Source organism: Chinchilla lanigera, unplaced genomic scaffold (genome assembly GCF_000276665.1).
Source record: "Chinchilla lanigera isolate Chin_1 unplaced genomic scaffold, ChiLan1.0 scaffold00178, whole genome shotgun sequence".
NCBI classification, from domain to species: domain Eukaryota; kingdom Metazoa; phylum Chordata; class Mammalia; order Rodentia; family Chinchillidae; genus Chinchilla; species Chinchilla lanigera.
In genome coordinates, this window is record NW_004955579.1 from 825,228 (window position 1) to 837,981 (window position 12,754).

General features: G+C 53.1%; 1 protein-coding gene across 1 annotated transcript in view; it reads right to left on the bottom strand.

The window, feature by feature from the left end:
- Positions 1–12,754, bottom strand: part of Ptprn2 (protein tyrosine phosphatase, receptor type, N polypeptide 2) — a 496,397-nt gene that overhangs the window by 458,787 nt on the left and 24,856 nt on the right. Inside the window, exon 3 of the mRNA XM_005414104.1 lies at positions 8,452–8,502. Within this exon, the coding sequence (XP_005414161.1) occupies positions 8,452–8,502 (51 nt within the window). The remainder of the gene's footprint in view (positions 1–8,451; positions 8,503–12,754) is intronic.

A 12,754-nucleotide genomic window follows, 5' to 3' on the forward strand; every position in this document is an offset into this window, starting at 1 on the left:
GCTGTGGGACCCTCCTGGCAGGGCAGGGGCAGACTGTGGTCACCACAGGACCTGTGACCATGTCTGAGCGTGGCTCCTTCAAGGTGACTGGGACACACAGAACAGTGGCAGCCAGAACCCAGGCCTGGCTTCTTATTCTTCAGGGCAGACTCACAGCGCACATCTGGTCCCTGGTCCTAGTGTTCTCTGTCATGTGTGGGGTCAGCACCGGCACCCAGCACCCACAGTGCCCTGAGAGTGCTGAGAACACAGAGAGCTTGGGGTAACGCAGTCACTGTTAGTGTACTGAGTATACTCTCAAGACAATGCCACAGCTTGTTAATTAGCATAAACAAAGTGGTAAATTTATCATTATTCAGCATTATTAGTTCATCTTCACATCTGGGACTGATTTACTCTCATGCCAAGGTCCTGGGGCCACACACGCTGCCTGGTAGAGGAGACTGCATGCATGCTGGGATGCCCCCAGGGTCTGGGATGTCCTTGACTGTGCCCAGCCTGGTGCCAACCCACGCCTAGGAGGCTCGGCACAGCACGTGCAGGAACACAGTGCTGGCAGGGGACCCAGGTGGCTCCTACCCTCCCCCTCCTCTCTTGGTGTCTGTCACACAACACAGAGGACTTTTGTTGACCTCAGACGTCAGAGAGTCAGGAGTGACGGTCCTGCCGGGTCCCTTTGTTTAATCTGTATTAACCCATACGCACAGTTCCTAGTGATGCCACTCTTCTGGGGAGAACACACACGGACAGGATCATCTTGATTCTGCGTAGGCTGTCCCCCATCACTTAGTCCTTTCTGCAGGGACAACACCCGGAGTTACAGCGCCATTCACGGTCCCTCTGATGCCCAGTGCCAAGGGAGTGGCTCATCACACAGGCGCCTCAGCCTCATCCACACGGGGAGGGCCATCTGCCCTGAGCACCCGCCTGGGCAGGGGCTGCTTTCCTAGGGACATGGCAGGTGGGTGAGGTGTCCATTCCTGCCACACTTGGGGCGGAGCTGCGGGTGGGCACAGCTGGGCGGCAAGCAGAGGACACAGGTCTGAGATCAGACCGTCAGGTGCAAACCACAGCCGGAGGGCCTTGAGCGCAGTGAGGCTCTGACTTGTGCAAACCCCAGCTTCTTCACGTAGAGCTGTGCAGGGGCAAAAGTTCATTAGCTGAGTCCCGCCGCGCGGCCAGGCAAGAGCTCAGGAAAGTGGGCTAGCTGGAGTGCCTGTAAATGAGAGCGTCCACTGCTGCTGCAAAGGTAACTCCGGCTCCAAATGTGCGTCCAGCGAGGACAGGCCAGCCCCTCCCCCCTCCTTGCGCGCCAAAGCCTCCTTGGGGTCTGAGGATGCAGAGCGAATGAATGCTTTTGTTGGAAGTCTTCCGAATGCTTTTCTCTTTTCATTTTCACGTTCAGCGACCACACACTGGGTCTCTCACCCGCCTGTGTGATTTACTGGGTTACCCTGCATGCTGCGGCAATTTGATAAACAGAGCTATTCTGTTTTATTGCACTGGAAAAATAAAATAATAAGAAGTTTTAATTTGACAACTGGGAGACTGTGAAAAAGCACAGTTGGCTTGAAAAAGAGATTAGGTAGCAGCAATAAAATCCACACTAGATGAATCACAAGCCACTGAAGAGCAGGAAAAGGCAGGAAACCTGGGCGTGCTGGGGCCACCCCGCTGAGATGTGGCCTGGGGCTGGACACCCCGCATCCTGCTGCAGAGAGGATGAGCCTTTCCCTGGACACCTCTTCGGGGTGATTCCCAGAGAGCTCTGTAGCAGTGCCACGAAGACAGGAGGGCCCCAGGGTCCGAGGCCAGCCTCAGCAACTCAGTGAGATTCCTTCTCAAAAACTAAGTCCGACTTGCGGTGTGGGGGCTGCTCCATCACTGTTCTAGATGCTGCCGTTGAGACTGCAGAAGAAGCAATGTGGAATCTCTGAATTGCAAGCTCTTTACTTGGGGGTAGGACTCTGTGGGCTGCCTAGACTTGCAGGAGATAGTGTGCAGCCACTTCCCTGGCTGACACTGTGGGTGCACTGCTTTGTAGGGCCTGGCTGAAGAGGTGAGGCCCATGGCCTCCTAAGGGCTGGGGTCAGACGAGGCCAAGTTGGCTGCTTTTGACATTTACAAATGATTCCACTCGTGAGCTTTTCTTAGGCAATTTCTGAAGTGTGCTTTTGGGACTTGACGTGCTATCCTGGGGCAGACTACAACATTCAGCACCTTGCATTTGAGCAGAGGGCAGGAACAGAACTTAGACACTACACTTGATCTTAGCCAATAGGACAGAACTTAGAAGCTTGAGTCCCTTGCCCCTCCAACAGCCAGCATAAGCCACCCCCTTCCCTAAGCACACTAAGCCCCCATCCCAGTTTACCAGCTCTACATCAGCTCCTCTGATCCCAGGTGTTCCTGCAGGATGTCCATAACACACAGGCTTCCCTGTTTCTCTGTCTTCCCTACTGAAGGTTCCTGGGTGAGGTAAAGTTAACATGAAGTAAATGTGGATCCCTCTCTTGTCCATCTCTCTTTCATTATAGGTGTCTCAGCTGCAGACCTAGGATGGGTGAGTAAAGACACCACCCTTCGGTCGAGGGCTGCAGCGATGTCTCTTGTGCTGTGAAAGTGACGATTCATCCATTCTTCCCTCCCTTCATTCTTTCATGCCCCTGGCAGCCCTCCCTGCTTCTGGGAGCGGGAGCATGTGCAGTTGGCATCACACCTCTCAGGTCAGGGACATAGGGGTGTGGATGTCCTAACACCTTCGCTCTGGGCAGCCCGTGTGGCAGTACTCCCGTGAAAGGCGACTTGGCCCAACGGACCCTGAATCTCAGGACAGAGGGGGCCGCTGGCCTGGCTTTGTGCCCAGACAGTGGAGCTGGGCGTTTTTGTCCATTCTCTTCCTCTAGCACCCTGGAGGAAGTGCACGTGTGTGGGTCCAGTGTTGAGTCCTTCAAGAAAGCGCAATTTTCCTGCCAATAGCGCAGGTCTAATCTCCTCACTGAATGGACCCTAGGTTCTTGTTTTCCTTTGTAAAAACAAGTTCATTGTGGAGTGTGCGATGCGCCTGTATTTAGAGCTCTGCCCCCTTGGAGGTCTCCTCTCCACACAAGGAAACCGGAAACCAGCACTGCCACACTCCTGCCGCTGCCGGTGGCTCCAGGCTCGAGGTGTGTGCACGCCCCCTGCGCACAGAGCGCCACGATGTGTGGTTCGGGCTTCTTTCTGCAGTGTAACTGTGAGGCTGGTGGTGTTGCAGTGCAGCCCAGGGCCCTGTCTGTGCCCCTGCCCTTGCTTTCCCCTGGGGAGCAGATGCCCGCGGGTCCCTCTTCAGCTCGGCCAGCTGAAACAGGTCCAGTAAGGTCCTAACAAAGTGATGTCACACCACCCTGCTTCATCCTCTGCGAGCTCCTGCCCCGCCCCTCAGAACCAGGCTGTTGCTATGACAATGGTTGGGAAGAAGCATAAAAGGGGGGAGAGGCGGCACCTGACACAGCCTTGCACCCTGAGGCAGAACCAGCTGGCTACGAGCTGCACCACTGTCCCCGCGTGTGCTGCTGTCTCCCAGCACCTGGAGTCCTGCCTTGCTCCTCTCACCTGACCTAGGAGGGGGCACCCACGCTGCCAGCTCTGCAAGGCTGCTGCCAGCCTGGCGGTCCCTCAAAAGCCCAGGCCACCCTGGGTGCCCCATCTCCGTTCCTCAGTGTTTGTCTCTAGAAATCGTGTCTTTACAAGGTGTGATAAAAAATATGGTGAATGCTGCTGCTAAGCGCCATCCAATAAAAAGCAGGCTCATAAAAATACAAGGGCATGTCCTCATGTACCTTATCTGCCAGATCTAGTGCCATGTAAATCCTGGCTCTTCCCCCAAGTCAAAATGACTGTGGAAGGTAACTGTTTTGAATCTATTCAGGACCTTGAGGCAGCCAGGGCAGTGCAACTAAAGACGCTCAGGAAAGAGGACACCTGTGCTGCTTCAGAAAGTGTTCAAAGCAAGGGGAAATATTTTGGTGGGGATTTATGGCAATAGGTCTTTTACTGTAGTAAATTTTTAAATTTAAACATTCTGGTTTTTTAATCACACCATGTATAGTGTTGCTGATTATCATACCTTTGGGAGTTCTTTTTAGGAGCTGCCATCCACCTCTGGATGTGTCCCACTCAGAGTTATTGAATGTTGTGACTGGTACCTAAAATCTCCCCCACAAGGCTCCTGGCTGCCACCAGCTGATGAGCTTTAGGAAGTGACTGGATCACAAGGGTTCTAACTTCATCAATGGAGTAAGCTGTGGATGAGTCCAGCAGCTGAATGGGCTGACTAGGAGGAGGAGGATACTGATTGGACAAAGCAGGTCACCTGGTTACTACTTTGAAGGATATATTTTGTCCCCAGCCCCTTTCTCTCTGGCTCTTTTCACCTCTACTTCCCAGCTGCCGTGAGGTGAGTAGCTTGCTCCACCAGGCCCTTCCACCATGCTTTTACCTCCCCCCAGCCCACAGTAATGGTGCCAGCTGACCATGGACTGAAACCTCTGAAAGTGAGAATCAAATACAATCAGTCTTTTCTCTTTTAAGTTGTGATTCTCAGGTGTTTTGTCACAGCAATGACAACCTAATACTTTGACCAAGGAATCAAACCTACTTAAATTATTTTGGAACCTGTTTTCCAGACACTTAGGATGCATGTGGAACTACATCTACACTGTCTTTTCTATGGCCTGTTCTAGGATGCTATGATCACTTTACCTTGAGTGCACACACAAAATACCTACAGTTTTTTCTCTAATGACCAAAATTATTTCCGTTTACTCTTTTCATTTTTTTACTGTGATTAATAAACATATAACACAAACTTACCATCTTAACTGTTTTTTAAGTGCACAATATACTGGTGCTAACGATATTCACATTATTGTACAACCATCAATGCCATTCATTTCTGGAACTTTTTCATCTTCCCAAAGTGAAACTTCATAGCAATTCACAGCTGCTCACTTCCCCTCCCCAGCCTCTGGCACCCACCATTCTTCTCTCCATCTCTGTGAAGGTGACGAGCATGCTCTAGCAGCCTCATAAAAGTGGAATCATACAGCCTGTATCTTTGTCACTGGCTTACTTCACTTAATGTTTTCGGGTTCATCCAACTTGTAGCATGCGTCAGAATGTCCTCCCTTGGTAAGGGTGAATGATATTCCACACTATAGATGGACCACATTTTGTTTCCGTAGACACCTGCATTGTATCCACTTTGTGGATTTTGTAAATCATGCTGTAGTGCTTGTAGGTGTTCAAGAATCCCTTCAAGTCCTTGCTGTCAATTTTTAGGGGACATATACACAAGCAGGATTGGTGGATCATATCTACCTTTAACTTTCCAAGGAATAGCCATGCTGTTTTCCACAGAGCTGCACCTTTTACATTCCCACTGATTTCCCCATATCCTTGCCAGTGCTTATATTTTTCTTACAATAGTGTGTGGTTTACATCCAAAATTTCTCCCAAAATTCTCATGCACTCAGAGGTGGAGATTTTGGAATGTGACTAGATCATGGGGCACTCTACTAATCGGTGGATTCACCCACTAATGAGATCACCAGCCGAGTGTGCTGTAGCAGGTGGGGCCTGATTGGAGGTCACTGGGTTTGACCTGGAAGAGTTTAGTCTTCCTCCCCAGCTCTTCCTTCCTTTCCTGCTTCCTGTCCACCATGACATGAGCAGCTTACCTCCACAAGGCCTTTGTACCAGACCATTTCTGCATTTGAACCAACCAACCACCATGGACTGAAACTTCTGAAATTGCAAACCAAAGCAATCCTGTCCTCCTTTAAACTGTGGGTGTGAGGTATTTTATCCCAGTGAGGAGAAAGTGACTAAAACAGATAGCAATCCTAATTGGTAAGAGCTGGTAAGTAGGTTTATCTTTTGACTTTATGAAATGCTATGGCTTGTGTCTGGATGTCCCCCAAGCCTCATGCAGTCCTGGGTGGGGTTTGTCAGAGGTGGCTGAATCTAGAGTGTGTGACTCTTGTGTTGATTCATGGTGCAAGGCTAAGATCAAGAGAAGTAGAGTTAAGGGTGTGAGTGCTACATGTTCTAGGTAGCCTGGATAAGATATAAGGGATAGAAAAAGCTGTGGTCATCCTTTGCTCGCCATGCTACCTTCTGTCTGCCATGAACTATCTCTCCTTGGCCAATTATGGACTGAAACCTCTACAAATTGTGAGCTCTATAAACCTTTCCTCTCTTAACTTGTAAGTATCGGGTACAGTGGACACTTGACTTAGAAACTTGATTTGTTCCTGAGGACTGGCTGTAACTCAGGTTGTCAGCTGAAGGCTCAGACTCCTCTACACAGCCTTCAAAGTCTCTCTCCTATACACAGGCAGATCACAGTGTCCTTAGGGAGACATTAGGATTTCTCACTTAACCCCATACAGGAAAGGATGCTGTAATGTTCCTTCCAGAACTCTTTAGGGGTTAAATCTGTATTTGAGACCACCTGGAAGCATAAGCAGCCAGCATTCAGGTCATAGCTCAAGACCATGATCATAAATTAAAACTAAAATTCTGGTCCTAACCCACGTTGTTCGTACGTCAGGCAGGCCATAACTCGATGGTCCAGTGTATTTTGTCTCAGCAACAAGAAAAGTAACTAAGACATGACATACCTTATTTGATCCAAACATTTCAATTTTTACTAACAAAGGCCTGTGGGGCTTTTAGGAAATATGTATAAGCTAATGGGATTATGCATGTCTACATGCACCCCAGGAAAAGGGAGCCAGGGAGGAAGAGAAAGATTGCTGTCTGACTGCAGAGTATTCTGGAACACTATGGACTTCCTGTCTTCAGTGTGGCTGCCACATCCCGTGGCCAACCAGCTGTCAGCCCCATTATGGGATCACCATGACAACCATAAATCTAGGCTGCAGCGAAAGCAGCAGGATGTGCTCCTACCAGACTCGGAGTACAGTTTGAGGGATGGGGGAGTCTGCGTTGCTGCCCGCTAGACCTTAACTGTACCAGAAAAAAGACACCAAATATCGCCTGTTGCTGTGAACCAAGGCCTGAAGATTTCTACTTACATTTAAATTGCTCTTTCTTTTCTAAAGCATTCAGAGCCACTATCTTAATATAACTGCACATGACGCAGGCAAGAGGAGCTTAAAAAAGAGAAAACCTAGAGCAGTCATACCATGCTGTCCAGACCTGCTTTCTGTCAAAGGCAGTACAGGGTTTTGGATTTTGTTTTGCTGGTGCTTATACATTTCCAGTCAGATCAAACATACGCTTAGTTTCTTTACTTGCAAAATCTGTTGAGTTTGGGAAGATAACGTATTTTAATATAATTTTTAAAATGCTCTCTCCAAAGGAAAGCTGCCCAAGACACATGCCAAGGAGCCCAGGGCTGAACTGGGCAGACACCACGCAGCCAGTACAGCCACACCCGTCTCCAACCTGCCAGCGGCCACCTGCCAAGTGTCTCTTCTCCTTGTCCTGCCACCTCAGCCACCCACCATATGCTATGCAGAAACCTTCCTGAGAGGAGCAAGACAAAGGAGAACAGTCCACGCTGCAAGGGTGCCCTCCCCCCAGGACAGACAGGCAAGCACAGGTCAGCCGGCCCTGAGATTCCTGCCCTCCCTGCTTTTGCCTTCCACATCCAAAGCACGGTGTGTACACCCTGAGCCCAGGACCTGTGCTTCAGAAGGAAGGGCGTCCGCACTTGACCTGGCTCCAATGAGGAGGAGCCCCAGCTGCACCCCAGCCACACCCTCCTGTGCACCCGGGTCCCCATCATCACCTCTGTACAGAGAATCCGGGCACTCAAGAGGCAGCTTTGCCAGTGTACACACCGTCAGACAGAGCTGGTGGGCAGCAGGCCAAGACCGGAGGGTGTGTCCCCCACACGTGTGCTCTAGACCCCACCTCGCTTTGGGCAAAGTGCCTTTGTGCATCTCTTTGTCCCTTTGCCGATCTTCGTGTTTATTATCTGAGTTCAAACTGCAAACTGCCCTGAATTCATCACCCATCGAACAAGAGGAGAAGGAGTCCCACATGACTCTCCCTCCCCGCCCCCACACACTCTTGGTAGAGCGCCCCAGCTGTGGGCCTGAACCCCGCCTGAAGACGAGCAGAGCGCAAGGGGGCAGAGAACAAGCAGAGGTGATGAGGAGGAAAACACAGGGTGGGCAGGGCTGCCCCTGGACCTCCACACCAGGAGTCCATCCCACAGCCTCTCCCTCTATAGCTGCAAAGCCTCTTGTGACCCGTCCTAAGACACCAGGGCACCAACAGATGACACGCTGGTCCACCCTCTGCATGTGAAGTGTGCGACCCACGTCCCTCCACCTCCAGTTCCCCTGGCCTGCAGCCTTCCGGACGGTAGGGCGTGGTACATCTCGCTCGGGGCCACCTGGCAGGAGAGACCCAGCCTGGCCGCTGCACACTCACCATTTACGCAGGCCTCCGTCGCGCCGCAAAGGCCGTCCTCCAGCAGGCAGCCTGGGGGAGACAGAGAGGCAGCAGTCAGTGAGAGGACAGAGACCGTGCCCCCGGGCGCCGTCTGCTGCCGCAGAGGTTCCATGTACACCGAGGCAGATCTACTTTGATATGAGGCTGGGTTATTCTGGTTTTTGTTTTTGCAGAGCTGAGGATCAGAGCCAGGGTCCTGAGAACCCCAGGCAAGCATGGCATGGACAGCCACCCAAAGGGAGCATGGCACAGCCTGATACACACAGGGCAACTCTTAAAGCGAGGCCTCTGCACCACCCTCATCCCTACCAGGCGGCACTGCATCTCTGCCTGTGGCCCCAGCTGTCCTGATACCCTGCTGCCCAGGGGCACAGACCCCAGGGCTCCTCCCAGGAAAGGAGCGGGCTCACGGTACCAGGGCAGACTAGGACCTTGGGCAGCCCACATGTGCCACAAACCAGTACCAGCGCATGACACCAGGAGGGCCAGGGACAGAGCACCTGGGGAGCAAGGGGTGACCACGTGGCCACTGATGAGGAAAAGAGAGGTCAGCAGGGCCCAGGAAGGAGGAAAGGGACATGAGGAAGTTAGAGAGGACAGAGAAGTGGGGACAGCCCCCCTTAGGACACCAGCTCCTCACTGCGGGGCTCCGTCCTCCTGAGAGGGAACCCCACATCAGATAGGAGTAGGAACAGGGCTGGGGAAGGCCATGCGTGCTCTGTGGCACTCATCTCGGACACAAAGGACACAAGAAACAGCCACCCTGCAGCAGGGGCCCAGGAAACAGGGTGCGGTCGGGGCCAGCACTATAATCATACCCGCCCCAGGGCCACCCAAATCTGGGTGGGTTCCGAACACATTATGCCTTTCAGCAGCCTGAGCGTGTGTTCCCGCCAAAGCCTCATTCTTTACTCCTGCTCCTCTGGTCGACAGACTCCCACACATCCACCAGGAACCACTCGGAAGGCCCCCAGAGCCCCTTGCTGGCCTGGTAGCTACTCTGCCCAGGCATCCGACAGGACTGCCCACATTGTACTGGGACTGTAGCCTAAGGACACACTCTCCCCTTGATTGTGGGGGTCTTGGGGTTAGGGCTCCATCCTTTCACGGCTGTCCAGGCCGGGCTGCAAGGCAAGTGAAAGAATGGGAACCAACTAATTAGGAGAGAGCTGGTAACTACGAAGGAATCCACCCACAGAGCAACTTTAAAGTGCAACCATTAACTTCCTGGCCTAAAGTCCTGGGAGCTGGAGCACCCAATTACATTAAATAGATTAGTTTACCAAGCCCAAACCATGATCCACAGAGGACGCAAAAATAAACATCACACAGAACTAAAGGTCAGAGTCACCCTAAATCCACACTGTGGCCTCTTGAATTTATGACATCCTTTCAAGCCCCCCAAAAGAAAGGGCAATTTTCAGGGTCACCTCCTCCTACAAGGAGCACAGGCTTATGCCCAGCTGAGGGTCCCACTGCCTGCCCAGTGCCCACCCCATGCCCGTGGAGCCTATACCCAAGGCTGGCAGCCTCTGCTTCTCTGAGAGAATCGCATGAGCTCAGATAGCACATTCTTCCTCTTCACCGTCTCCAGCACATCTGCGTGCGTGGCTGCACTGGAGCTCAGGGCCCTGAGCCCCCCGCCTGCCCCCACTCCCTGTCACCCCTCACCCACAGGTGTTGAGCAGCAGGGTGTGCAGGAAAGGTGGTGGTGGCAGAGTGTTCTTGGGGAGGCTCTGCAGCAGACGTGATTGTGGGGCCTTGCGGGCCCAGGTGCCAGGCTGGTCCCTGTAAAGGCAGTGGCCCAAGTTTGCTGTGAGCATGAAATCAGCACTGCTAGGCCATCTCTCTTCCCCCACCTGACCTCCAGGCCCTCCCTGTGGAGTAACAGTCAGTCTGGGGTATCGCCTGAAGGCTTAAGTCTCAGCTGGTAAGATGGGGAGGGGGCCCCAGGAGGCGGGACCAGGTGTGCCTCAAAAGGGGTGCTTCTCCACCCTCACTCCTGCTGTCTGCTCCTGGCTGCCTCTCCTGTGCCACACACTCCCAGGCCATGATGCCCAGCATCACCTCAGTCCTAGAGCAACAGAACCAAAATAAACCGCTCGTCCAGTCTCTCTCAGGTGCCCTGCCACTGCAACGGAGAGCAGACTGGCACAGCAACTCAGAGGGGTGCTCAGCAGTGGGGACCCCACCCACCAGGCCACTCGCCCCTCTCCATGGCCTGGGAGGGCAGAGGCTGGCTAGCACTGCAGGGAGGACAGAGCAGAAAGTGCCCAAGGTGTGACCACGTTGGAAGCTTTGGCTGAGTCCTGACACGGCAGCACCTTTGCATGTCCCGCCATGGTAACAGTCATAGGAGCCAGCACACACCATCACTGTACGTGCCCGGTGCCCACAGGGGCACAGCGACCTGCAGACACACAGCCCCGGAAGCAACCCACACTCAGAGCTGGTGTCCGGCCCAGGAAATGGCAGGTGACCGAACTCTGCTAGACAGGACAGGACAAACGCCTGTTCACTGCTTCCCAGGTCTGCCTTGATCACGGCAGATAATTAGACACGACATGAACATGACCTCATCACAGGGAAGCCAAGTCCAACCACAGTCCAACCACAGGGCACCTGTCGCCAGTGCCTGCCCGTGGGGGTCTACCCGGGGCCAGCAGACCCCCCAGTCCTGGGAGGCAAAGCAGCAGCAATATCACAAGGGATTTATTACCAGAGCTGCAGGCGTGATGCACATTTCCCCCCAGCACTCCATATGCTGACATGACCACTGATTTATGCGTGTTGTTATTTGCTCTAGAATTAAGGAAGAGCATATTTCACCGTGAATATCAGCCACCAGCTAAGAGTAATCATGGCCACAAGTTACAGGGAGAGAAAAGATACACTGCCAGCAGCCACGGGTCTCCTGCTCGGCAGCCTCTGACACCCTCCTGGAGGCACTCCTGCCCCAGCCTGCCCAGCATACCACCGCCCACACCTGCCCCAGCGGCAGTGTGGCATGGTCCACGCCTACGAACAGTGGGCCAAGGCCAAGCAGGTAAATTTGTGGAGAAACCAACAGCGGCCAGTCTGCCCTTCACCGTGGGTCACCCGACCCTTAACACCAGAGCTTCCTGAGTCAGCACACGGCCCGCCTTCCCACGAATCACTTGCCATCTCCAAAACTCTCACCCAAGGCATGGTTCGGGGCACAGTCTCCACACATCGTGTCCTCAGGCCTCCTCCAGCTTCGGCACACCCTGAACACGTATGCACACACCCACACGCCCGCATGCACACACATGCACACTCACACTCCACACACGTGCCCGTATCTCATGTACACACACTGGGCTTCTGAGCTCTACTCCGCTCCCCTTGTCCCCTCCGTAAATCAAGCAGTATTTGCCACCGTCCTCGAGCCTCACTGTTACTTTCAAAATAAAAACGACCCAGTTCTGAAAGGAGCCAGACCAACTGCCTCTCTCCCCTGTCACGCGCAGGGGACTCGGGAAGGGGTCTCATGGGGAACATCAGTGTGAGGAGTCACAGCACCCACCTGGCCAAAGCTCCCCTCCCCTGCCCTGCGGGGCCCTCACTGTCCCACTACCCATTCCTGGGCCTCCTGGGCCTCCTGGCCCACCTTCTGTCTACATCGGGGAGTGGAAACGACGGCCTCCTGCCACGTGGCTTGGCAAAAGCCCTGAGATGAATGTGGACACTAAAGATAGGACACAAGAGATTTTGCTACCTAATGACATAAGAACAGATCAATGTAAAAGTGAATTCTATTGCCAAAAAATATTTCCCTCTCCACCAGAACACACGGACTGCAGCAATGGTCTTGTGCGCCTACAGAGCACATGGAAGATGCTCCCAAGCCAGGAGCAGTCTCACCAAAGTCTCGAAACCCGAGCTGACAATGATTTGAAACCCACACTGATTCAGCATTGTAGCCAAGACAACTATGACAAAAATCCATCTGGCACGTGGACCGTGTGGCATATGCTAATCAAAGTCTATTACTGTTTTTCCAATGGTAATTGTCCACAAATTACGGAGTGTCTTTTACAAAGTACAGACTGACTTATTATGCTACGGTTTCTCCTCGTCCGAGTCCCCACACAGTGCACAACCACACCCGGAAAGAACGCCCTCCTTCCCCAGCCAAGCTCCACTCCCGCCCACTGTGGGACCCCAGCTCTGACTCTGCAGGTATCCTGTGTTCTCTCTGGTCCGCTGCACCCTGCGGTGCACTCTCCCCACGCCTAGCACGGGCTCAGAGGCCAGCTCC